We start from the raw sequence: 27,735 nt of genomic DNA on the forward strand, positions 1-27,735 counted from the left end.
AGACTTTTCCCGTAGAGAGCTCTCGTAAGAGAACCTTATTAGGGGAAACAGTGTATGCACTTTTTGCTTTCCAGTTTGTCTATACACATTATTTTGGGATCAGGTCCCAGGTGCAAACAGGGTCTTTGAGTCAAATGTGTCTGCCAGTTCTAGGACAGAATCACTTGTAGGTGCCAGAATTGGTTGCCTACCAATCAGAATCAGCTGGTTTCCAAATTTGTTTGACACGAGGTAGTGACCAAATCTCTGTGCTTTTGAAATAAAAAACGTCTAAAAATTTGTGTAAACCATGACTGATCATGGCATTGCATGGTTTGTGATGTTACTAGCAGAGTGAACACATTTTAGGACAATTGTAATGAACAGTTTCTATATTTGGATGAAGATGTGTAGAAAACCTAACTAATATGTGGGTCAGCACATATCTACTTATATTTTCTGACATTCTTTTCTTAGACTGAAGATTTCTGAGTCAGTCCAAGGAACTCATGTCTTGTCCTGGTAATCCAGTAAGACTAGACAGTTTTTTTTTACAGAGATCTTTTTTTTTTTTTTATCCTTATTAGGGGAAATAGTGTAAGCAGTTTTTGGTTTCCAGTTTGTCTATACACATTATTTTGGGATGTCAGGTCCCAGGTGCAAACAGGGTCTTTGAGTCAAATGTGTCTGCCAGTTCTAGGACAGAATAACTTGTAGGTGCCAGAATTGGTTGCCTACCAATCAGAATCCGCTGGTTTCCATTTGTGCATGCCTGAGCATATTCTGTCATGTGGAAATACCAGAGGGTCAACGTGAATGTTTACAGAGCAGGTTATTGACTCGTACCATGCATCAGAAAATAAAATGAAATTGAATTCTCAGAAAATGTTTCTGTCAACAAATTAAAAGCCATAGACAGTAAACATACCTACAGACTAGGGTTGCACTGATTGATTAATTGATTGATTGGTGGTCTCACTTGACAAGAAAAGCAAAAATTGGGTTAGGATGTATTCCAAAGTAGTATTTTTTTTCCTTCTGTCCATTATATAATCACAATTCTCTCATCGTTGTTTGTTTTGGTCATGTGGTTTGAGGATCTAGAGTCCGTTTGTTGTGGTAATCTGGATTAAGTTGGTGGCGTTGTGCTGCTGGCCACAGTGTCTTTCTGAGTGTGACTCACAGATTTGGACGCGGAGCCTCATCTGTGTAATGTTCTCCAAACTTGGCAGCTTAAGACATCTGACTCCCTCCTACAGACAAGCTGAATGTGTGCATGCCTTAGGTTATGTGTTCAGAGCCAGAGGGCAGTCTTAGGCCAAGTCCACACGGACACGGGTATTTTTATAACCGGAGTTTTTCCTCCTGCGTTTAAAAAAAAAATCCCGTCCACATGAAAACGCCAAAACATACTATCAAGTGCTGTCAAGAGCATGCCACACCAGCAGGCGGCGATATAACCCAAATTGTAAAGTCACCTTGGCCAATCAGAAGCAGTCAGCAGCGCACAATCTGACGTCAAACACAGCGGATAACGGCGCACACTCTGACGTCGCAAGGCAAAAACCCCGGTTATACTGTCCACACGACAACACTGCAACCGGCGTTTCTGAAAATGCTCACCCTGGCCGTAGTTTTCAAAAATGTTCGGTTTCGGTGCCCTGAAACTGCGTTTTCGTGTGGACGAAAGGCCGAACCGCGTAAAAAAAGTCACGGTTATAAAAATACCCGTGTCCGTGTTGACAGGGCCTAAAACTACAAAGTAGGGCTGGGCAATATGGCCAAAAAATTATCATGATCATTTTTCAGTTGTTAACGATAATTATCAAGGTCAAATCTTTTTTTCTTTCAAGTTTAAAGCAAGGTTTTGGCTCTAAAGTGAAAGTTGTAGAAACCAGACCATTAAATATCTAAACAGAAAAATGTATTTCTTAGTTTTTGAATGTTCTAATGAGTGATATTGTTTCAAATCAAGAAATCATGTTTAAATTGGCTTTGTACCCACTCATCACCAGACCCACCAGAATAACATCACATAGTGCCACACTTATAAATAACATATTCTGTAATATTTTTGACAATAACATAACAGGTGGTTTGTTAGTGAATGATGTCAGTGATCACTTACCAGTGTTCATGGGATACGATCTTAACTGTAAATTATCTAAAACTGTACAAAGTGAATATTACCATAGAGACATGACTGATCAATTAATTATAGCACTGAAAAATGAGTTGGCGAGCCAGCGGTGGTCCACCCTGATTGGAAATCGCTTTAACCACCAAGCGTGTGGCGGGACTCTGGCTTTTAGCAATAATTGGAGGGGCTGCATGTGGTACAGAGGCTGTGATCTATGGTAATATTTTTGTGGAACTACAAAACTACAAAAATTATTTGATGAATAGTAGGGATGGGACGGTATGAAAATTTAATATCACGATTATAGTGACTAAAATTATCACGATTATCAATATTATCACGGTTTTGTTGAAACGAGATGAAAGTGTTCAAAAATAGTTGATGCTCACACTGAAAACATTTCAGCAAGTTTTATATTTAATAATCAACAAACAACTAATAAAACAAGCAACTCTATGCACTTAATTTAAAGAAAGATTAAATTCTGTGGCATTTCCTTCCTTACAATGAAAAGTGTAGAAGCATAGAAAAGTCACTGACTTTCGCCATTCCTTCTCGAAAAAAAACAAAAAAAACATTGTGCGCTGCGCTTGCGTCAGACTGTTGCTGGCTGGACATGATTTAATAGTGAGTTATTAAAACCGCGATAATCAAACACGGTTTTAATGATAATTCATTTTTAAACGATATTACTAACCTTCAGCACATTTTATCACGGTTATCAATAAAACCGGTTATCGTCCCATCCCTAATGAATAGAAAGTTAAAGAACAGCATTTATTTTGAAATATAAATTTGTTGTAATATTATAAATATCTTTACTATGGAGCCCCGCACATGACATGCAGGAAAAAATATAAGGCTAAATCAGGTGCATTTAGCAAATTGAGCGAACGCAATAGTAAATTGAGGGAACGCAATAGTAAATTGAGGGAACGCAATAGTAATCGTGTGCACGTTTTAGTAAATTGAGGGAACAAATTAGTAAATCGTGCGCACAATTTATTTCTTTTTCTTGCATGTCATGTGCGGGGCTCCGTACTTTACTGTAACTTTTGATCATATTCATTCTGAATAATAGTTTTTGTTGTTGTTGTTTTCCCAAACCAAATCTACTGACGCACTTCTTACTGGATCTTACTGATCTTACAAGTGCTTTTGAACGACAACAATGTGTGTACATGTTTGTCAGCTGAGTTACCATTATCTTGGTGATCTGTATACTGACTGATTCAGATCTGCATGTCTATGTTTTATTTTGTCTACCATCCTCTGTATTTTCTGTGCTATTAAAAGAATCTGATCTTTCCTTTCCAGTCATTCAAAACAAAAACATGCTTGAAGTTGGCTACTAATGTAAATGTCAGCTCACTCAGTTATTACTCATTACATTGGCGAGGCTGTGGTTTAGTCTCTGCTGTCTGGACACGCCCACTTCCTTTTTTTTCTAGCCTGAAGAATTTTCAGTTTCATTACAGTGAGTGAGGAGACGCCCCTCCATAACATGAGCTTTTCATCTTTTGCTGTATTTTAGTACATTCGAATAATCATCAATGTTGATCCATGAACAAACCGAAGCTGAAGTGGAAATAGGGTTGACATAAGATATTACAAATATAAAATATTACAAATAATAAATAATAAATTACATACATTCATAAATAGACTAATTTTACCATGCTTTACAAGCATTGCTGGAGTACATTGAGGTGAGGGTGTGTGAGGGTGCTTTATGGGTGGAGGCTCTGCGTGAGTAATGGGATTTGTAAAGGTAACTGAAAGCAATGAGTTCAGCAATGTGCTGTAACTACAGTTGCTAAGCGACAAAAGTAATTGATTAATTTTTTCTGTGGTAGCATTGTAAGTATGAACTTTCTATCAGAAAACAGATTAACAAGGTAAACCTAAACCAATCCTTTATAGTTTGGTTCATACATTCACCATTTGTTTTGTACATCATGTGTGTGTTGTGTTTAAAACTGAATCAATTATACATAATGGATTGCATATTCCAGGCCCCCATAATGTATTATGGCAATTATTGATGGCAGCTTTTGATTAATCCTTTTGAAATTGGTTACTCTGAAACTCTTATTTACTTACGACTTCATTCAGAGTAGTGACTGCGACAACACACAGCATATACTGCATATATTATGACCCCAGTGGGCGCAGAGTGAGACACTTTGTTTGACTTTCTGCTCCTTACCTCTTCTCTGAGGGAATCATTTAATTGGAACATTGTTTGATGTAAAATCTCTCACCTATAATCAATTTTATATCAAAACTGCTTGTCAAAGTGGTGTGATTAAATTTTTTTTTTTTATGAATTGCGTCCTTGTGAGATTCTTGTATTGGAGACAGACATCTTACACAAGTAAGATTGGTAGCCTGTTTTTCTTCTGGGCCGTAGTCACAAGAATCCAGTAACAAAAAGAAAATTTTCAATACAAAAAAATAGTTTGTGGTTTTCACAATGTCATGGATTGTTGTCAGATAAAAAAAAATTAATAATAATTACGAACACAACAAATTGAAACTTTAAACTTTTACAGTCAAATATACAAAACATTGATAAAATGTCAGTGAAAAAATAACACTGATGTAGCCAAATTGTATCTAATTTTATTACTTTTTTAAGGAGTTTTCTAGAGAATGTTCAGTGACTTGCTGCCATTGCAACTGTTTCTCTGTTTGAATACCAGCATCTTCTCAGAATTTACCCTTGGTTTCACAGACCAGGCCTAAGCCTAGGCTCAGTCTAAAATGCATGCCCTGTTTTAACTGTAAGAAACTTGCACTAACATATCTTAAAATATGTCAGTACTATTGATTTGTCTCAAGATGCACACCAGTTATGTTTTATTTCTAAGGCACATTTATAAAAGCTACTAAATGTACTAATTGAACTATGGTCTAATCCTGGCTTAACCTAAGCCATGTCTGTGAAACCAGGCTTTAGAATTCTATTCAGATTTAAAGAATAGTTCACCAAAAAGGAAAATTCTGCCATACTTTACTCACCTGCAAGTCGTTTCAAACTTTTTTTCTGTTGAATACAAAAGGAGATATTATGAAGAATATGTTTGCCACTTTACCTAATAAAGTTAGGAGCTGATCCGTGCTGGTCACTGAGGAAATACATCAAGTTTTGTCTCATGTGGTTGCTGCATGACCAAGGTACGCTCCTTCGTAGAATCCGCCAGCCACGCCGTTCTCAAGCCACCCGCCTCTGCTCACTCAAACTGGCCGTGGCTCACTTTAGAGTGTTAAGAAGCATAACATTTTCGTCTAACGCTTGAGGCATTCTGCCAATCACAACGTGCTGGATAGCTGGCCAATCACAGCACACCTCACTTTTCAGAGAGATGAGCCATGTGAAAATCGACACGTTTCAGAAGGCGGGGCATAGAGGAGAAATAATGATATGATAAATAATGATTTTTTTAACCTTAAACCGCATAAACACATTTCATTACACTAAATACACAAAATAATGTTCTTTTTAGCAGCATTATATGAACCCTTTAAACAAAATAAATAAATAAAAAATAGACATTAGCATTACATTGTTGGTAAGTCAAGTCACGTTTATATAGAGCTTTATACAATACAGACTGTGTCAAAGCAGCTTTACTGTGTTAAAAATAGTTTGTGTCGATAATGTAGGACAACTGTAAACAGTCGATTTTTTATTTAAAGTCAGTGGCGTCCAGTGGATAATGTAGGACATAGGCAAACGCAGTGACGAATGCGAAAGTGACGAGAATGGAAGCGCAGAGGAGAGAGCAAAACAAAACACCGGTCACAAATTAGTTGTACAAAACAAGGATTTGTAAAGGAAAATGTCGCTGGATTTCAGTATAAGCCAAGAGGACACTGGTTTTCCTTTGTTGTAAACAAAACTTGTTTCTCACGTTACTAGCATATTCTCACCGGAGTTTATGCTACACATACGTCCTACGTCATCCAAGGGGATGCCAATCTCTTGTGAATGTGCATACGACAGTTAGCGGAAGCTAGAGATTAAGGTTTATAAAGTTGTAAATATGGCTATTTTTCTTACACAAATTCATTGCTTCAGAATTAAAACACTTTAAGAGCTGCAAGCATCTAATATTCAGCCAATATTCATTACAATATTTATATGTAAACCTTGTGTGTTTTTGAAAGTATTAGAGCAGTCAGACACAAAAGATAACTTAGTTCACTAAAAAGGTGCTATTTGACAGGAAACTGGGATTTTTGTTGTTTCTTTCTGGAAAGAACTGCATTTATTTGAAACAGGAAAGTTTTGTTTGTTGGAATACTGTATTCTCCTTGAAAATATGTCAGTTGTTTCCCCTGTAAGGAAAACAGGTTTACTGCTTCTCTCAGCTTATTTCAATTCCATGTTGTAGGCATCTGAATTCTTTGGTTTAATTGAGGCCTGTGGCTGCTTGAGGTTTGGCCACTGCTGTCTCTGCAGGTTTGTGTCCTTGTATCTCCACAACACTAGACTTCAGACAGCGTCTGAGTTGACTCAGTCCGTCTAGGAGATTGCATTGACTGTCTCCTTTTCCTGTGTAACCAGGTTAACAGGACATACTCCATGATTTGAAATGGTGTTGTTGAGTTTAGGTATTTTTAACAGTTTGACAACTCTGCTCCTAGGGACCCACTATCCTGCAACGTTTATTTCCAACCTGCTTCAGCGTACCTAGGGCCTGTACCATGAAGCCGGAATAGCTGGCTAGCCAGGTAAATTTTAGTTTAGTTTGTACCAGTCCTGGGTTTTAGGTACCATGAAAGTGACTTGGCTTTGAGCAACGTTCATTGCCATAGTAGCTTAAACTCCACAGCTAACCTGCTCCAGGGCAGGTTATGTTCTGGGTAAGACATCTTGGTTACACTTTATTTAAAGGTGTCCTTGTTACAGTGTAATCATACATTTAAGTACTGAGTAATATTATTTAACTACTTACTATATGGTTGGGGTTAGGATTAGGGTTTGGCTAAGGGTTACTTGCATGTCATTATACATAATTAATTATTATTATAATAGTAAGTACATGTAGTTTTAACAAGGCCACCTTAAAATAAAGTGTTACCAACATCTCAAATGGAAATTCCACTGGCGAGCCTAAACCGGGCGTGCTAGTGCGTGCCAGGGCCAGTCACGCTTCCACTGTCACTTCCGGTGCTTGATCGTGCCTCGCCGGGGCTTCCTCGGGGCCAACGACCAGGGTTTTTTGGCCTGACGAAAACTTTGGGCCAAAGCGGGCCAGCTGGAGCTAGAGGAGGGGTTATGAACAAAGGCGGAGTTTCACCGCGTCTGGAGAGCGTCAGAGCGGATCATTTCAGAAAGATAACCGCTTTAACACCGGTATTAAAGACTTTTTAAAATAATTTGAGATTAAAACTCACTCTTAGTCAGCAGTAGGGCTGCACGATATTGGGAAAAAATGACATTGCGATATTTTATTTTTCTGCAATATGTATTGCGATATGAAATCTAATCAAATTTTTTATTACAAACAAAAATGGGGTGAGCACACTTACATTCTCATTTTAAATGATTAAAACATCGACACCATCGTGTCAATTGATTAATATGCGCGAGGGAGAGAGCAAGACAGCGCTCGTTAGGGCTGCACGATGTGTCGTTTAAGCATCGATATCGCGATTTACGAATCCACGATAGTCACATCGCAGGATGTGCGATGTAGGCTGTCGTAGTTAATCCGTTATTCATTAACTCTACGGCCCAGCTGCACCCCGGCCCTTGACGAATGTGATTCGCGGATTAATTGCACAGCTTAACCATCATAGAGTGAAAGTTTAGTGTTTTTAAGTCCTTGTCAGTTTAACAGAGAGAGAGAGAGAGAGAGCGCAAAAGAGAGAGAGCACGAGAGATCGAGAGAGAGAGAGAGAGAGAGAGCATTCGAGAGAGAGAGAGCGCATGCGTGAGAGAGCACGTGCGCGAGAGAGATCGAGCGAGCCCTGGCCGCGCTCTCACCATCTTCAAACAACACGAGCGCTGTGCTCCAGAGAGGTGTGTAAAGGGCATGTTTTAGTGACTCGCAGAAGAGCTTCTGGCTCGACTGTGGAAACCCTGCGCTATTCTGGCCTCGTGCTACTGGCGTGAGGCTATTAGCCCCGCCTGGCCCGTTTTAAGCCCTGGCTCGCACTGGCCCGACAGTGGAATGCAGCTATTGAAATCAGATGAGATCAAAGTGACACATCTGACACAGAAAAGTCACTCCCCCAGTTTCTATTACCTCAAATTAAAGGTCACTACATAGTAAAAATAAATAAAATACAACAAAATTGTCCGGTTTTAATGATAATTAATTATTTTATATGATTTATATAATCCATAACACAAAAGCAATTTTAGTTATAACAATTATTATAAACAATTTATTTTAAATTAATATTAATATATACAGATAATATGTAATATAAATAAACTGTAGAATCAATAGATAATGCTTTAAAAAATTACTACATACAATAATTACATGTTAGAGTCTCTATCTCTATATAATATCAACTATATAAACTAACTTCACAAGTTTCATTTGTGACTGCACTGATCATTTCTTTTATTTGTCCCCTTTCATGGACAAGTACTTTCTTCAGTGTAAATGTGTTTAAATTCCTCATATTCTGAGTTTTGAATCTCGCAGGGTATCGCACAAGGAGTGATTCTCGCTTGCTTTGTGTTGCAAGGCCTGTGATTGGCTGTTCACCACTGATGTCACACATTCATGTGCATGCTCTCCACAAACTTAGGATCAAAGGCTGAGTTCACAAAATAAGTTGATGATCAACATCATGGTACCAACCAAGCTGAATTTCTTCAACTACCATCATGGTACAGGACCATGGCCTGTGACTTTACAAGTGATTCTGAAGACTCTGATCAGCTGTTTCAGGTGTGTTTTATGATTGTTGGAGCTGAACTCTTCAAGACAGTGGGTCCCCAGGAGCAGGGTTGTAGACCTATGGAGTAGAACAAAGTATCTTCATTTAATACACAGTTAAATGTGCTTTCACTATTTAGATGTGTAAGCTGGGCCATTAGCAGTTCTTGATAACTGTTTTGTCTGTATTGATTTAGCTCTTTTTGCTCAAAACATAATTTGTTGACAAAGGCATAGCAGACTTTATGAAAAACTGCAGTTGGCATGTTATACTCTACCGAAAACTATTTAGAACCACATTTTTCTATTTTTTCTATTTATTATACACATATGTTTCTTATGACTTTGTATTCAGATTGAAATGTTATGTTTTATTGGCATGACAAACAGTGTACACTCAGTGTTGAAATATTAATTAAAAGACAACAGGAAATATCTGTACCTCAAAAGATTCATTTATCACAGTGTAACTGCTTGAGTGAATGAGGTGACCAAAGATGCTTAAAAATTTGGTGACCTGTCCCAGTGTCCCCTTATACATTTAATTCCCACTACCACATTTAATTCCCACTACCATTCAAATGTTTGGGGTTGATAAGGTTTTTTCTCAGTGGTTTTCATAAGTCTCTTATGCTCTCATGCTTAGGAACTATATTTATTTGAAAGAAAAACTTTTACGACATGATAAATGTTTAATTTAACGTCACCTTACTGAATAAAAGTATGTTTTTCTTTCAAAAATCATTTTAATGGCAGTGTACATTTTAACCCTAAATTCTTTATGATGAAAATAAAAAGCTCACATCGTCTGTGTTTTTATCATGTTATTGAATGGGAGAATCCTCTTATAACACTTCCAATGCAATTTAACTAGCCAAATATCTAAATGTGTCCTAACCTAGAGCCTCTTTCTCTCTCTCTTCTGAATCAGGATTCCTGTGTTATTGTGAGCGATGTGTAAATCGAACATGCAACACAACTGGCCTGTGTTTTGCTGTCATTACAAAGTCTGCCGGACTGTTTGTGACACAGGAGGGTCAGTGCATTCAGCAGGATGCACTTTACCCACCGGACAGGCCTTTCCAGTGCGCCCCCTCCAACAACGGAAAGCATCCGTACTGCTGCAACACACACATGTGCAACAGGAACCCAAAAGTCACCCCAGGTGAGAAAACAATATGACCACCATGACCATTGAGTGGGTTTGTTTTGTCAAGAGATAGTGTCTCTATAATTTCATAAAAGTGTCACAATACCAGAGTTTATATTTAGAATATATTGTGTAGAATATATCCTGTGACTTTTTCACTTGTGTATCACTTAAGTAATTTTTTGTGATGTCCTTGAGCTCACAGTCACAAGACCCTATAAATGCATTTCCATGTGGCTTTTGTATATGAAGGATGCGTTGCATCCTGAAATAATCTAAAAACCTTGGTGTTCACACTGACTCTTGCATCACAGATAGGGACATTTATTAATGAGTATATATAGCTTTCATGCGCTCCACTTCACATTGATGCTAGGCTTGGCTCTTTTAAGCCAGCTTTGTTTCTTCATTTTTTTCATCAGTTTGAACAGTATGTTTTGACAAAAAGAAAAAGAAAAATAGAAAGTGATTTGAATCTTTAGCCCTATTCGGACGGGATTAGTTTAACATAGGGACGTGGGGTAAAGCAATTTTTATCAGAGCTTCTCGGTGATTTTAGTCCCGTCCGAATGCTCCATGTCAGTAATCATTACGGACAATGTCAGTAAAGATTACGGCGACTTTTACCTTCTGTAAAAAGGTCCGGAGAAATTACCTCAGGTAATACTAGTCCCGTGCAAATAGACCATCTGAAAATATACACGGTAGTTTTTCGTCATTTCCTGTAATTTTGCGCGTTTTTTTAAATATGGAAGCGCTTGAAGAAGCATTCACTTGCTTTCTAGGTGGTGGAACAAATCAATGGCAAACCTCAAGTTTATCCTGCATACGACGACACAGACCATTAAAGAAAAGGTCACAAGCAGTTCTCAGAAGCATGGAACTTCTGTTTGTATTAAGTTAATTTCCAATTACCAACAGAATCCAATCATCAGAATGTAATGAATTGCATTAATAAATCGTTTAACTGGACCCAAATCTTTGTTTATATATCTTTATTAATATTATATAATATATATATCTATTATTATTATTATTATTATATAATGTATAAGGTATGTGTGTGTGTGTTATATATATATATATATATATATATATATATATATATATATATATAGTCAAGCTTAAAAAAAAATCAGACACCACCATCAGGGGCGTCGCTAGGCACGTGCAAGTTTAAATTTTAACAATTTACTGTAATTGTTGGTGTATTCATTTACATTGATTGAATGTGTATGCATTGCAGCGTAGTATTAACATTAGAAAAACTTTTGCTGAGAACACAAAACTGACGGAGAAATCAATGTCGCACGTGACTGTGTGTTGCCAGGTCCGTGGCCTTCAGGCGGAGTTAATAATTGGACTACTTTAAAATGACTTTTTGTGACTTGATTTTTTCAGTGGATTAAAGATGGAAGGATTTCGCTCATTATTTGTTGGTATTTGGTCTGTGGGTGGCCATTGGGATGGTTTTGGGCTAGTTTTTAATGACCATTGGGATGGTTACACGGATCTGGCAACCAATGCAGCGCACATAAGTGTAGGTGGGTGTTTTTTTTTTTTTTTTTGTTTTTTTTTAAATTTTTTTTTTTTTTTTTTTTTTATTAACAAAAACAGAACATACAACAATAACATGACATCCAAAAGATACAATCCACACTATTGCATTAAGAATACAAAAGTAAGTAAAATTAAAAACAGAAAGAACTTAAACAAAATTACAAAATTAGATAACAATAGGGGCAATCTATTTATAATAAATAAAAAATTAGAGACCAGTAATTATAAAATTTAAGAAAACAGCATATTAATTTACTTTTCAATTAGCTTCAATTCTTCAGCAAATATAATTGTATCACTACATTTTTTGTTATCAATACCTTTGAGAGACTCAATATACAACTGAAAATCAGCCAAAAAAACCTTCAAACAAGGTTTAGAATTATTTATTCTACTCTTGTGAATATGAAATTTACCTAATAAAATCATAAGATTCATCATAAAATTAACCGAAACAATTTTTGAATCAAAATATATGATAATATCTTTGGATGTTAGTTTAGAATTGTAACCAGATTTTTGTTGAAAATGCAAAGATAGATCCTCCCAAAATTTTTTAGAATGATAACATTCAAAGAAAAGGTGAAGAATTTTTTCTGGCTGATCAGAACAAAAGGAGCAATTTTCATCAATATCCATAAATTTTGATAAAGCATAGTTACTAACGTAAATATTATGAATAATTTTCAAATGTATTTCTCGATGTTTGTTAAATATACAAAACCGAAAAGGAAGCAACCAAGCCTTTTTCCAGATAATCTCTGGGAAGCAAACATTCCAGAAAAATTTTCCTCTAGGCTGAAAGGATCTATTTTTATAAAATATATTCTTAATAAATTTATTGGTACACTTTTTACTGTGAATGTCCACCCCATTTAAATAAAGTATAGGTTCAATTCTACAAATACTAAGGGACAGCATATGACTTTTCATTAACAACAATAGACCTGCGGGAATGGCTTTTATCACAGAATGATATTCTCTATATTTAATAGGGAATGCCCATTTATTCATAAAATTTTCATAGGAAAGAAACTGAGCTGACTGATCTAAAAGATCAGATAAAAAGTAAATTCCTTTAGCTTTCCAGCTCTGTAAATAAAGAGATTTCCGATTTACTGTAATATAAGCGTTATTCCACAATATTGCTTTATGTGGGGAAAAGTTATGTACATAACATAACTTCCAGGCCTTAAGAGCTTGTTGGTAGAAGTTGGATAATGTCACAGGCAGTTTGCTAACAGAATAATCACATAATAACAAAAAGTTTAAACCTCCAATCTTTTTAAAAATATTATATGGAATAAAAAACCAAATTGAGTCTGATTTAAGAAGACAGTTTCTGAGCCATTTTACTTTAAATGTATAATTTAAATCGAAAAAATCCAAAAGCTCAAAACCACCTTCATTTCTTGGACCCTGAAGAACCTCCTTTCTTAAATGATGATGTTTATTCCTCCAAACAAATTTTGTGAATAAATCATTAATTTGTTTACAAATCGAATCTTGAACAGAAAGAGATAAAGCTGGATAAACAAATCTAGATACCCCTTCTGCTTTGGTTAATAAGACTCTGCCTATAATAGTCAAATCTCTTTGAAGCCAGTTATTAAAGATGTTTTGAGTTTTTTTAAGTTTGGGGGAAAAATTTAGTTCTTGTCTCTCCGTTTTATCTTTTGTTACACTTATTCCTAAATACCTGATCATATTCTTTACTGGGATATTACAAAAAAAGTTTTCTTTTGATTCATAAAGGCACATTATTTCACATTTATTTATATTTAGCAGTAAACCCGAGGCATCAGAAAATGCACTTACCAACTGCAGAACTGCGGGCAACTGTTCTTTATCTTTCAAAAAAAGAACAGTATCATCTGCAAGCTGAGTTAATCTAAGCTGTTTGTTAAAGATGGTAAGTCCTTGAAAATCTGGAGAATTCAAAACTTTTATGGAGAGAAACTCAACTACAATAAGGAATAAGACAGGGGCTATAGGACAGCCTTGGCGCACTCCTCTACAGATGGGGAAACGTTTAGAAGTGTTTGGGTATAAATTAATAGAGCTATTAATACCTTTATGAAACATTTCAATTATAGAAACAAATCTATCCCCAAAACCAAAAAACTCAAAAGCCCTAAACATAAACTGATGCTCAATCGTATCAAACGCTTTGTGGAAGTCTAAGAAAACCATTAAAGCCTCTGAATCTATTAAATTTGAATAGTCTAACAAGTCCAAAATTAGTCTAATGTTCCAACTTATGTGCCGGCCAGCCATAAATCCAGTTTGACACTCACTTATAATTTCATCTAGACCCTTTTTCAAGCGAACTGCATACACAAGAGATAATAGTTTATAATCTACGTTTAATAATGTTATAGGACGCCAGTTATCCAATATCAAACGATCTTTATCGGGTTTCGGAAGGAGAGTTATTAATCCCTGTTTCATCGAAGTCGATAATTCGTTCGACTCAATACATTCCTTATACATTTCGAATAACGGATTTTCGATAATATCCCAGAAGCAGAGATAAAATTCAACTGAAAGACCATCTGTGCCTGGCGACTTTTTTTTTTTCATTGCGCGAATAGCTGTAACCATCTCTTGTTTCCTTAATTCTTCATCACAAAGGTCTCGAAATGGAGTAGAGATAGGAGAGACAAATTGCTTAACAGACTCAAAGAAATCTGAACATTTATCAATTTCAAATACAGATTCATATAGCTTAGAGTAAAACGATTCAACATAATTTGTAATCAGTTTTGGGTTTGAAGTGAGAACATCATTAATTTTAAGAGAGGAGATCGTTTGTCTTTTATAATTTCGTTTTTCTAGTGAAAAAAAATAGCTTGTATTCTTTTCTCCCTTTTCTAACCACTTGGCTCTAGAACGAATGAATGCCCCTTTTGCTGTATTAATATATATCTGATCAATTTGAGTTTTTATAGTCTCCAATCTGACTTTTTCATCTTCTGTAAGATTCGTTTTTTTCAAAAGCAAACCTAATTCTGTCATAAGTGCACTTTCCTTATTCAAATTATTCTTTTTGACTTGCTTACTAAAATAAACTGCCGACTGCCTAACTTTAAACTTAAATAATTCCCATTTCTTAACATGTGACATTTGTTTATTTCCAAAAATACTATGTGCTACTTCTCGAACCTGTGTTACAAACCCTTCATTACTAAGCACATTGTTATTTATCTTCCAATAGCCTCGCATACTATTATTTTTAATATCGGATCCAGAAAGTGTTAAAACAATCATTTTATGATCCGAAAGAGGTGTATGGCAGTATGTAACTTCAATAACATATTGAACAGATCCTGGGTTGATTAACCATAGGTCAATCCTTGACTGTAAAGACCTAGAGGAATTACTCCAAGAGTAACACTTTTCATTGAAATTCAAGAATCTCCAAATATCCACTAAAGAAAGATGGGTACATAATGCAGTGGTAAATTTAAATTTTGAAGTAGAATGCATATGAGGTGGGAAACGATCTAAAGAATCATCTGGGGCATCATTAAAATCACCACCCATTATCAAAAAGGCACCTTGATATTTCCCCATCAGTGTTGATGTAGCATGAATGACCTCCGTAGACATATTTTTTGCTTGAACTGAAGAGTTATGACCATAGAAATTCCCTAAAACAAATATAGAGTTATCTAGTTTAACAACTGTAAGTAACCATCTACCTTCTTTTGAGCTAACCAATTCCAGTACGTCGCCTTTAAATTTATTTAGAAGAGTAGCGGCACCTGCCGAATGATGAGAACCATGAGAAAAAAAAATTTGATCGCCCCACTGAGAACGCCACCATTTAACATCAGATTCGCATGAATGAGTCTCTTGTAAGAAAATTATATTTGCATTTGTACGCCTAACAAAAATAAACATAGACTTCCTTTTAATGCTGTCTCGTAAACCCCTTACATTAAGAGAAACAATCTTTAAGCAACTAAAAACAAAATCAGACATAAAATAATCTTAATTGGATGTCAGAACAATGTTATAATAGAACCCTGAAGCAACGAAATTCACAAACCAGTCGGTATTGATCCACTCCAAACTCTGGAGTCGCATCACCTGGACGAACGCAAAATGTTCTGCAGACTGAATGGTTTCCGCTCAGATTGTCTTCCCTTCTTATCAGTTAATAGTCATCTTGATAGTCATCAACAGACAGTTTTTCTCCATCAATAAAGGCATCTGCTCCACGAAAGTAGGCCCTCTTCCCCTCTTCTCTCGCCACCTTTACCCTTGGCCATAGCAGTTTCCTCCGTTGTCTTTCTTCAAATGTCAGGTCCTCTGCCAGACGAACCCCTCTTTCCTTGAGTGCAGGATGATCCCGTGCAGCTTTCCAGACTTTCTCTCTGTAGGACCTAAGCGCAAACTGGATGATGACAGGCCTAGGGCGATTACTTCCAGAACCAAGACATCCAATCCTATGGATTGTGTCGACACAAAAACGGATATCATCTACTTCGTCCGGAGTCAGAGCTTTAAGGATTTCAAGCACTTTGATTCTTATATTTTCTCCGTCTGTTTCTCTCAGGTTATTTAGCCTCAAATTCCATCTCCTACTGTATATCTCGGCTTGATCGCACTTGCCTTGAACATTTCGAACCACCTGCTCAATCTGCGATACCTTGCTTTCGTTAGCTTTGACCCTTGCGGATAAAGATTTCATCTCCTCAGCCACAAAGTCAGTCGTCTTTGAAAGATTGACTATAGTGACCGAGTTCTGGGCAATCTGATGTTCCACCGATGAAAAGCGATCATTTAGAGCATTGACAGCACGAAGTATATCAGCATTAGAGACTTTAGGGTCTTCTTCCTGACATACTTTTTTTGAGAGAGGACTACCTGTTGGAGTATTTGGGGTTGAATCAGCTCCAGATGATGTCTCGAAAAGCGAAGAAAGTAGCTTTCTGTCCTTGTTCTTTGGCATTTTGGAAAATGTGCACGTGCCACGCGGTTGCAGTGTGGTTATTCAATATAGCCTGCTTCACAATCTGAAGGAATTTTTGAAGTAAATTCAATGCTTTCTAACTTTAAAGATAGATTTCAGTCCATGTCTTGTAATTAGCTTTACAAATTCGACCAGAAGATGCAACTCCTTAAAAAACACCTCAGAGCTCGAATCTACACGACTGATCAGGTCGCCATCTTGCGCCACCCCGTGTAGGTGGGTGTTTGAGACGAGGGAGGTGACTGCGCTGCGTAATCGTGTTACCCCTCCCACTTCTGACTGTTTTACTGAGACTTTCTAATCCAGTCCGAATAGGACATCAATATTACAGACGTCCTGTGGTAAAGTTACATTACTCCATCTACCCCCGTAAAACTAATCCCGTCCGAATAGGGTTTTTGATGTAATCTGCAGTCGGGGCGCCGCTATCGGCTTGTTAAGTCTGACGTCACGTAGCAGCGCTTCCGTGTCCAAACGCTCTATCAGTTACCACGAGAAAACAACAAAAGGTGCTAATATAAACTCAAAATGTGATAGAAAACTAGCGAAAAAATTATAATCTAAACCTTTAACTCCATACCGAAGTCCCAGATAGCCAGACAATGAAAATATAAAAAATATATATACAAATTATTTGTGTTTGGGACGCTGTGAGCACGGAGACTGTAGTGTATATCGTAAGTTTGAAAGCGTTTAGCTTAAATTATCAATATGAATAAACAGTGCTCATAAACGGCTGCTGAGGTCATATTCTCAAGTGAAGCGAGATGAGGCTTGGACCCGGAAACAGCGCTTCTTACGTCATCACTTAACAACCGTATGGTTTCTGGGCCGCCTGAACAGCATGTTGACTAAGGCCCCCTTGGTAGAAAATATGTTTGTGATGTTGCACCATTTCTATACTGTATATTTATAAATTAACTTAAAATAAACATAAAACTTAATTTTAGTTGTTTAATTTAATTTAATTTGTATATATATATATATATATATATATATATATATATATATATATATATATATATATATATATATATATATATATATATAATACTTACTAGTATACCAGCAGAATTGCCACAGCCGGGTCAAAATCCCTTGAATAGAAATAGGCTTGGTGGGAGGGAAAAGAGTAGTGCACTTCACCAAATGTGTTTGTGTCACAGATCAAAACAATTAGTCATTATAAATTGATTCAGCCACTTTTCACCACGGGAGCTCAAAAATACTAACAATGCGCAAATAACAAACATGAAATACATGCCAACAGGAATAGCCTTCAACTCAGTTTCACTCGCTGTGACCTTTTTAATATTAATAATAGATCATTTCAGTAGTTTAACTAAAATGTATTTGGTTCAAGTTGAAATGCAGAGGAACAGTGACTAGCATTAGAATGAGTGGATGAACAGAACAGATGCTTGAAATTTATGCTTGGATAACTGCACTCTTGCTACTCCACTAGAGTTTTTAAAGTGAAAAGAATGACTTTCAGAGTTAATATCCCGTGGCGCTTATTTGAAATTCAAAGTTTGTTTGCGTATTTATTTATTTTGTTTTTTTTCATTTTGACCAAGTCACTAGTGTGAGTACTACCTTTTATTACAAGTTAGTTTTTTTGTTGTATGAGTGTGTTTACAGCAGTGGATCTCAACATTGTTGACTCTAAAGCCCCCCTTTGTCTAATACAATATATGAAGGTCCTGCTATCTACGTCTGATACTTCTGTTTCCTTAAAAACTTAAATATGATGTCAGTTTAATGTTGCACACTTTTTGAGTTTTAATCAATTTAATTATATTTAAACAATTTTAACATCAAACTTAAGTTTTCTAAGATCCCATAGTGCAGTGGTTCTCAACCACATTCCTGTAGGCCCCCCAACACTGCACATTTTGCATTTCTCTTTTGTCTGACACGCCCAATTCAGGTCTCGAAATCTCCACTAATGATCTGATGATCTGAATCAGGTGTGTTTGGTTAAGGTGACATCAAAAACATGTAGTGTTGGGGGGCCTCCAGGAACGTGGTTGGGAACCACTGCTCTAGTGGGCCCCAACCCCCTTGATTTTTGAACCGCTGGTTTACAGCCTAAGCATGTGCTTTGCTTCTTCCTGTTTCAGAGTTGCCTGAGACTGAACCCCAGTCTCTGAGTCCCGTAGCTTTGGCCGCAGTGATTGCTGCCCCCATCTGTGTGCTGAGCTTCGTGCTGGTGCTGATCTTCTACATGTGCCATAATCGCTCCATCATCCACCATCGTGTGCCAAGTGAGGAAGACCCCACTATGAACCACCCGTTCCTTGCTGACGGCACCACGCTGAAGGACCTTATCTATGACATGACCACTTCTGGATCTGGCTCAGGTACTTAACAGAATCAGATCATACTATAAGCTTGATATTTTTTTCCCTTTTCTGGTTTCTAAGAATCAAGTTGAACCATTCTCTTATTATGCAAATATTTTCATCAAATCGTTGGATTCCATTTCATTTTTATGTATTTGCTGGTTGTTTTTCTTGTAATACCCATCATAAACTGCAAAGTACGCTTAAGCCAATTCCATTTCCATAACTTTGTTTTCAGAGCCCCTTGGGAGCAATTGAGGATGTGTAAACTGACAGTTTAATGCTCTCTTTGTGTTATGAGCCTCAAGCCAAGCTGGAATCACTGTAGGTTTTATCTTTAGTCCAGGATTTTAGTCTAGAAGCTGTCATAATTGCATTTTGTCCAAGCCAAGAAACACTATATATTTGGCAGTGCTTCAGATGGAAAATTTGTTTTGTTTTTTAAGCTCCTGGATGACTGTCATTATCTCATATCAAACATTGTGCATAGTATACATATGTCAAAGATTTAATGTTTGGCTGGTTTGCATGGCTGTGTTAAATCCCTGCTGGCAGATGCCATAATTACACCGTTATGAGGGCAAAGAGCGAGAGAGATCTTTCTCCACAGAGAGGAGACATTGCTGTGTATTCTGACAAAATTGAATTTCCAAGTAACATATAAAGTATGAATTGTAAGCTGGAAATGGAGTTTCCCTAAATACTTTTTCATTTCTTCTATAGGTTTGCCACTGCTAGTGCAGAGGACTATTTCCAGGACCATCATCCTCCAGGAGAGCATAGGGAAGGGTCGTTTTGGAGAGGTGTGGAGGGGCCGCTGGCGTGGAGAGGAGGTGGCAGTAAAGATCTTCTCCTCCAGAGAGGAGCGTTCTTGGTTCCGTGAGGCGGAGATCTACCAGACTGTCATGCTTCGTCATGAGAACATCCTGGGCTTTATTGCTGCAGACAACAAAGGTCAGACAACAATGAAAGCAGTTCAGTGCCATTAAGTTTGATCATACCTCATGAGTATGTGTGCTTATGTGGGTAGTGTTTCACATTTCTGTTTGTGATATCATCAGTCAATTCTACTGTATATACAGTGTTATACAGTTAGATTTCTAAAGGGATATCAATGAATTAAAAGAAAAAAAAGTTGTGATTTTCAGGCTTGGAAATAATTATTATAAAACTCATGGACATTTTTCTGTACAATTATCTGTAAAAAATTTAAAGTAAAATAAAATAAAAATTGTAAGCAAAGTTTTTAATTATTATTCTCTTTATTTCTAAGCTTTCTATGTCATTTTTTAGAAATTTTTTATTTCTGTACTGCTCTAAAATATTTAACTGATTAGATTTTTTATTTTTGTGAGTTTTTGTGTAGAGTAGAACTTCACAAGCCAGCGCAGCAACATCAGTCTATCAGTTGAAGGCAACCTGTATTATTCATTGTGTGGTAATTGAAAGCAAAAATCATCTGTTAAGCCACATTCAATTTAATTTTTCTTTTTTTTTTATATATATATATATATAAACAAAAAAAACAGAGATTTTAATAAAAGTATTTGTTAAAATCCCTTACCAGTAATTAGAAAAAGAAACTGAAATGTATTGGTCAAGTGGACAAGAACCCATGTACAGTAGAGATAGACTACCTTCTTAACTAATTAAAGGGATAGTAAACCCAAAAAGGAATATTTACTCACCCTTAACTTGTTCCAAACCTATATGAGTTTAGAACAAAATAAAAAACTGTTGACGGTTCCCATTGACTTGCATAATATGAAAAAAAAAATACAATGGTACTTTGTGGCTACCGTCAGCTTTTTGGTTCCCAACATTCTTTAAAATAACTTATTTGGTGTTCAATAAGAAATAAATTCATACAGGAATGGAAGGCAATGATGGTGAGGAAATAATGAAATTGAATAATTTCTTTTTATCAGGTTCAGATTCAGAATATGTTTACACTCTATTATCCCTTGAAGTGCAGAACATTCAGCAGTTTCTCTCTCTGTGCATCTCAGATAACGGCACATGGACTCAGCTGTGGTTGGTTTCTGATTACCATGAGCATGGCTCGCTCTTTGACTACCTGAACAGGTACACGGTCACAGTGGAGGGCATGATCAAGCTGTCTCTCTCCACTGCTAGCGGTCTGGCTCATCTGCATATGGAGATTGTGGGCACTCAGGGTGAGTCACAATACACAAATCAATTTTCTTTTATCCATCCTGAAACATAGCCGTATTTACATGAAAATGCCCAAATTTTCATAGAAATATGCTGCTTTAAGCAGTGCAATACACGTTTTCGCAAAACATATTTGTGATGTTTTGTATACAGTTATGTAGATGATTTTGTATTCAGTATAACATGACAGGAACAGAAACCGAGCAACCAAATAAATGTCTTGCTGTTTAATTAAGAAGAGAAGAGGGGCTTTATTGATTGCTCCTGTTTCTGGTTTGGACAAGGTGTTAGACATTTTCCATCATTAATCAGAGGAGTAATTGATTTGAAGTCGTGTTTCATGCTGTACTGTGTCATGTCCAATCCTCAGGTAAGCCTGCAATTGCCCATCGTGACGTGAAATCCAAAAACATCTTAGTGAAGAGGAATGGTACCTGCTGCATCGCTGACCTTGGATTGGCCGTGCGGCACGATTCAGCCACAGACACCATTGATATTGCACCCAACCACAGAGTGGGCACTAAAAGGTCAGTAATTCATCACTCGGACACATTCACAGTGACGTATGCCTAGTTCCAGTCGGCAGATATGCACTCTCCTACATTAGTATTCCAATGCACAGCGATACGGTTCATAACTGGAGTGTTTTCTTGAGCTGAGGGCTTTGTGTGCCCGTGAATACTAGTGTTGTGAAACACCCAACAATTCAAGCTTGTGTGAGATATGAAAAAGGCTATGGGGGTCAGACATGTGAGCAGTTTCGTAAGATTGCTGTTTGGTATAATTTAGTGACATAACGTCACTCTCACACCTATTTTCCTGTCTACTCTGTATTGTTCTGTGAAGTGACATAACAAAAAAGAGGAAGTGACATAAGCCTTTTTTGACCCTTTGACCACACACAGTCAAAATGAAGCTGGTTTATTTTTTAATTTTTTTGGCTTGCTTTTTGTTTGTGGACTATTTAGGGAAAAACTACCGGAAATAGATAAAATAGGACATTACAGTATATCATAAACATCCTGACCATGAATGTTGTCAAGGTCAAAAAGTCTCTTAAGGCAATGATCGGCAATGATATTTATGAATGAGCAATTTATGACATTTGGTCATCAATGTAAAATCATCTTTAAATGTATTTAAAAGCTTTTTTATACTTAAATCTAAGAAGAAAAAAATCTTCATTAATTTCTTGAAAATGACATAACGTTTAAAACCAATGCATAAAAGGATTTTTTAACTACATTTCTTAAAGAAATGTTTTCTATTCTTTAGTTGTGAAAATGCTTATTTGTCATTGACCCGTTTTTTTTTTTTTGGACTAACTCTATTGGGAGTGGAACCTCCCACAACAGGATTGAGATCTTGAGTTGACTCAGAGGACACTCTGAGGGTGAGATGTGTGCTGTGAAGGACAGTCCTAGGAACGCCACACCCCGTGTTGTCACCACAGGAGTGTGTCACATCGAATCTAGAGCGAGAGGCTCTCAGCGGTGTGCCCATTCTCTTCTGTGCCCCCTGGACAGTATGTGCACACGCACACTTCCCCAGACTACTGCTAGGTGTGACAGGCTGTCACACACCGACACTCATATACTGAAGTATACAACACCCGCTACCATCTCCTGCTGTGATGGTTACTGAATGTGACTTTGGAATGTCAAAGTTCTCCCTCACAGCCTTCTGTGCCCCTAGGGCTTACTTGAGTGATGATGTCTCACTCCATCTTCTTGGTTTTCTTTTTTTTTTTTTTTTATAATTCAAATATTTATTGAGTTTTTGCATTTTATAACAACAACAAAAAAAAAAATAAAAAAAAAATGCATATATATATATATATAAAATTGAAATAAAAACAAACAAACAAACATAAAACAGTGAGGTTCAATGTAAATCTCTATAAACAGCTGATGTCATGGTTTCATTCGTACAGTGTAGCCTTCCCAACATCTTTTCGCATGCTGCATTTTCAGTCATTCTTTCTTTCCACATTCTAAGTGTTGGGGCATGAGAGTCCTTCCAAAATTTCAAAATGAGTCGAGAACATGTTACCAAAGCAGTATTTAACACTCTAAAAGTATATTTATTTAACATTGGGACTTCTCTTTTATCTCCGAGTAGACACAGTCTAGGTGACTTGGGCAAACTACAGGGTAACCAACCCTGCATGTAACCTAAAACACTGCTCCAAAAGGCATAAATCACTGGGCATTCCCAAAGGGCATGCATCGAAGTGCCTTTAGCTATTTGGCATTTCCAACATAAATCGTCTCTGCCAATACCCATTTTATAAAGCCTAGAAGGAGTATAATAATATCTATTAAGGATTTTGTATTGAATAAACTTGCCCCTTGCTTCTCTAATGTACAATCCATTATTTGACAGAATTGAATCCCATGTATCATCATCCATTGTACATCCTAAATCTCTTTCCCATATTACTTTCAGACTTTTATTTGTCTTATTTTTAACCCAGGGGCAAATATTATACCATTTTGAGGCTTTGCGCAATAGTGGAGGTAGTAGCAGAAAGGTTTCTATAGGATTTTTCCCATTTAATAGCTTAACACTTCCTTTCAAACAATCTCTGATTTGTAAATACTTCCAAAAGTGGTCAGGACCCTCCAAGTTAAATTTCCTTTTGACATCATCATATGACATAAATGTATCTCCCTCCATTAGATCACCTATAGTTCTAATACCTTTTCTTAGCCATTGTGCCCAGTAAATAGTCTGTTTATTAATTTTAATTTTTGGGTTATGCCACAAGGAGGCGTATTTTTGCACATATGTAACAAGCTTGTATTTTTTATGTACCTCCAACCACACCATTTTAGAAAATTTCAAGACAGGATTTTGCATTTTATCCCCTTTATTTGACTTTTGTGATAAAATATCTATTGGTGTGAACGGAGAGGCAAGCTCTTGTTCTATTAAAATCCAGTCCAGGTTATTTTTCCCTGCCCAATGTTTGGCCATCCTAGACATTTCAAAAGAAATACTATAATGTTCTATATTGGGCAGGGCCAACCCCCCTTCTTTTCTTGGTTGGCAAAGCCGATTAATATTAATACGAGGTTTACCACCATTCCAAAGAAAGTGTTTTATCATGTTATTGTAACTTATTAGTATTGGCCGTGGTATACACATAGGCAACATTCCAGTATAATAATTAATAAGAGGGGCTATGGCCATTTTCACTGTGTTTACTTTCCCCCATAATGTTAAGTTTAACTTACTCCATTTATCCAAGTTAGTCTTAATTTTGTTGAGCATTTTTCCCATATTGTCAGCCATAATATCATCAATATTTGGGTTCAATTCAATTCCAAGATATTTCATTCCTTTATCCAACCACCTAAAATTTAAACCAGTTAATAAACTATGAGTGCAAGCTTGTGAGACTGGCATCGCCTCAGACTTATGCCAATTAATTTTGTATCCAGAGAGCAACGAATAGTTATCAATAACTTCAAGTAAGGTTGCGATAGAGTTAGTGGGGTCTTGACTTAATACCATAATGTCATCTGCGTACAAAAATAATTTGTGTTCCCTGCCCCCAGCGAATACACCCTTGATTCTTGAGTTTTCTCTAATTTGAATAGCCAATGGCTCTAAAAAGATGGACTTAAACTACACCCTTGGCGGGTTGATCTGGAAATATTAAAAAATGGAGAAAGTACCCCATTTGTGAACACAGCTGCCTTTGGTCCCGAATACAAGGTTCTAATCCATCTACTAAATTTTCCACCCAGACCGAATTTCGCCATGGCGGTAAACAAAAAACTCCACTCTACCCTGTCGAAAGCTTTCTGGGCATCTAGAGATATAGCTAACACAGGATTTGCATTGTTTCTATTCATATATAAGAGATGCAATAATCTTCTCATGTTATCTGACGCAGATCTGTTCTTGATAAAACCTACCTGGTCGTTATGAATAATTTGTGGCAGTACAACCTCTAACCTTGTTGCTAACACTTTGGATAATATTTTACAATCGACATTTATTAAACTTATTGGTCTATAATTGGCTGGGTCGGTTAAATCTTTGTCGCCTTTTGGAATTAGAGATATTACTGCCTGGTTAAAACTTTCAGGAAGTGATCCATATTCAAATGCTTCATGAAATACTTCAGTCAAAAATGGGCAGAGTATGTCTATAAATTTTTGATAGAATTCGATTGGAAAGCCATCTATCCCAGGTGACTTTCCAGATTTCATTGCACCAATAGCTTTATTTACTTCAACCTCTGTTAAAGGAGTTTCCAATTTGTCTTTATCGTTTTGTGAAATTTTTGGTATTGTCATTTTGTCAAAAAATGCATCCATCCGATCCTTACTGACCATGTTCTCAGATGTATACAAGTCTTGACAAAACATTTTGAAAGCCATGTTAATATCTGAGGAAGATGTAACCAATGTATCATCCTTTTTGATTGCGGTAATTACATTCTGATTATCTATTTTTTTAAGTTGTCTTGCCAATAACCTTCCCGTTTTTTCCCCATTCTCATAGAAGTTCGTTTTAAGTTGAAAAAGAGCATACTCTGCCTTCTTGTTATAGATTTCATGGAGACTAAATTTAAGCTGACAAATCTCTTTAAATTTACTATCATCAAATTTCCCTGCTATTTGTTTTTCCAAAGTACCAATATGTTCCTCCAAAGTTTGGATCTTTGCCTTATTTTCTTTAACTTTTTTAGAGCTAAAAGCTAAGCATTTACCACGAACAAACGCTTTCAGAGCATCCCACACTGTAGCCAACCTGTTAGTAGACCCCACATTTATCTCTAGAAAATATTTGATATCCTCCGTCAATGTTGACACAAATTATTCATCCTGCAGTATGCTTGAATTCAGTCTCCATCTTCCTTTACAGTTTTTCTCAACCTTTAAATTTATATGTAGTTCCACCGGTGCATGATCCGTTAAAGCGATAACACCTATTTTACAGCTCGATACTAAGTCAACACATGAATTAGAGATCAAAAAATAGTCTATTCGAGAATAGGTTTTGTGGCAGTGAGAATAAAAGGTGTACTCCCTCTCCAGAGGATGTATAAGTCTCCAAATGTCCACCAAGCCAACATCATCTTTTAGAGAACTTAATGCCAAACCTGTTTTAGTGATTGAAGTTACATTATTGGCACTTCTATCAATATATTCATCCAAAACATTATTGAAATCTCCACCTAATAAAACATGTCCCTGCAAGCTTCCCAACATCTTATTAACCTTATGTATAAAATTAGGTTCATCCCTGTTTGGAGCATAAATGTTGCATAAAACGACCTGAACGCCATTAATAAGTGCCTGGAGACATAAATAACGTCCAGTTTCGTCCTTAAATTGTTGTAATAAAACAAAATTAAGTCTTTTATTAATAAGTATCACAACACCGCGGCTTTTACTTGATACTGAATTATGAAATACTTTCCCAACCCAATCCCTTTTTAACTTCAAGGCTTCATTTCCATTTTCAAAGTGTGTTTCTTGAATGTATGCAACATCAGTGCTATGAGACTTAAGATAACTGAGTATTTTTTTCCTTTTGATTGGCGTACCGCATCCATTTATGTTCCATGATACAATATTAATATCTATATTACCCATTGTTATGCCACCGCAAGTTATATAGAAGCCCCGCATCTTCCAGTCTACAATAGTTAAACAAATATTGACAGCTTTGTGTGAACCAAAATGTAAATAATACCACCTCACTTTGAAAACCCATACTGGAACAACCAAAAAACAAAACTAGCACTGACCTAAAAACGAACATGACAGTGCAAATGCCCTCTAGGCAAAGCTAAAGTTATCTCTGGTCTGTGTGGGTCCCACAGACAGCGAACTCCGCTCCTCTGGTTGTCCAGGCGATGCCCCAGCGATCCCGCCCCGTCTTCTGAAAGAACTTATCAACTCTCCCCCACATGTGTAGTAAAACCTGTTGACCGATCACTCCATCTCGTCTTGAATGTTATCACGTACAAATTTCTCTGCCTCCGCAACGTCTTCAAAGCTCTTCCGTTCATCTTTCCATGTAAATCGTAATGTTGCTGGATGTGCAAGTGTGTGCTTCACCTGATGTTGCCACAGCGTTTTCATTACCGGGGAGAATAGCTTCCTTTGCGCAGCGCGCTCGGCGGTCATGTCCTCATAAAACGACATGCGACAGTTCTCCCATATTATGCCTTTCTTCTGTTTTGCGGCAGCCAAAACTTTCTGTCGTGCAGAGTAACGAAGAAATCTCACAAGAATAATCCGAGGGGGTTGCCCAGGGTCCGGGTGAGGTCTCAAACTACGGTGGCATCTTTCAATTTCAAACTCGTCTCCACGTAGCCCCAGGCCCTCAGCGAGTATCTTCTTCACAAAATCGCTCATATTGCCACCTTCTTTCACACCGATAAGCCGAATATTCTTCCTGCGACTTCTATTTTCCTGGTCGTCAACACGAGCCCAGAGTTGCTTGAGTTGTTTAGAACATTTACCGTTGTC

The 27,735-nt window shown here is 36.9% G+C and overlaps 1 protein-coding gene across 2 annotated transcripts in view; it reads left to right on the top strand.

Moving 5' to 3' along the window:
* LOC132154986 (TGF-beta receptor type-1-like) overlaps nucleotides 1-27,735 on the top strand; it is a 50,778-nt gene that overhangs the window by 11,611 nt on the left and 11,432 nt on the right. The window contains exons 2-7 of one of the 2 annotated variants that reach the window (XM_059563743.1): nucleotides 9,959-10,192; nucleotides 18,842-19,081; nucleotides 19,787-20,017; nucleotides 21,073-21,240; nucleotides 21,475-21,522; nucleotides 21,609-21,765. In XM_059563743.1, the coding sequence (XP_059419726.1) occupies nucleotides 9,959-10,192; nucleotides 18,842-19,081; nucleotides 19,787-20,017; nucleotides 21,073-21,240; nucleotides 21,475-21,522; nucleotides 21,609-21,765 (1,078 nt within the window). The remainder of the gene's footprint in view (nucleotides 1-9,958; nucleotides 10,193-18,841; nucleotides 19,082-19,786; nucleotides 20,018-21,072; nucleotides 21,241-21,474; nucleotides 21,523-21,608; nucleotides 21,766-27,735) is intronic. The other variant, XM_059563744.1, reaches the window with a different exon arrangement.

The sequence above is a fragment of the Carassius carassius genome, chromosome 12 (assembly GCF_963082965.1).
Source record: "Carassius carassius chromosome 12, fCarCar2.1, whole genome shotgun sequence".
NCBI lineage: Eukaryota > Metazoa > Chordata > Actinopteri > Cypriniformes > Cyprinidae > Carassius > Carassius carassius.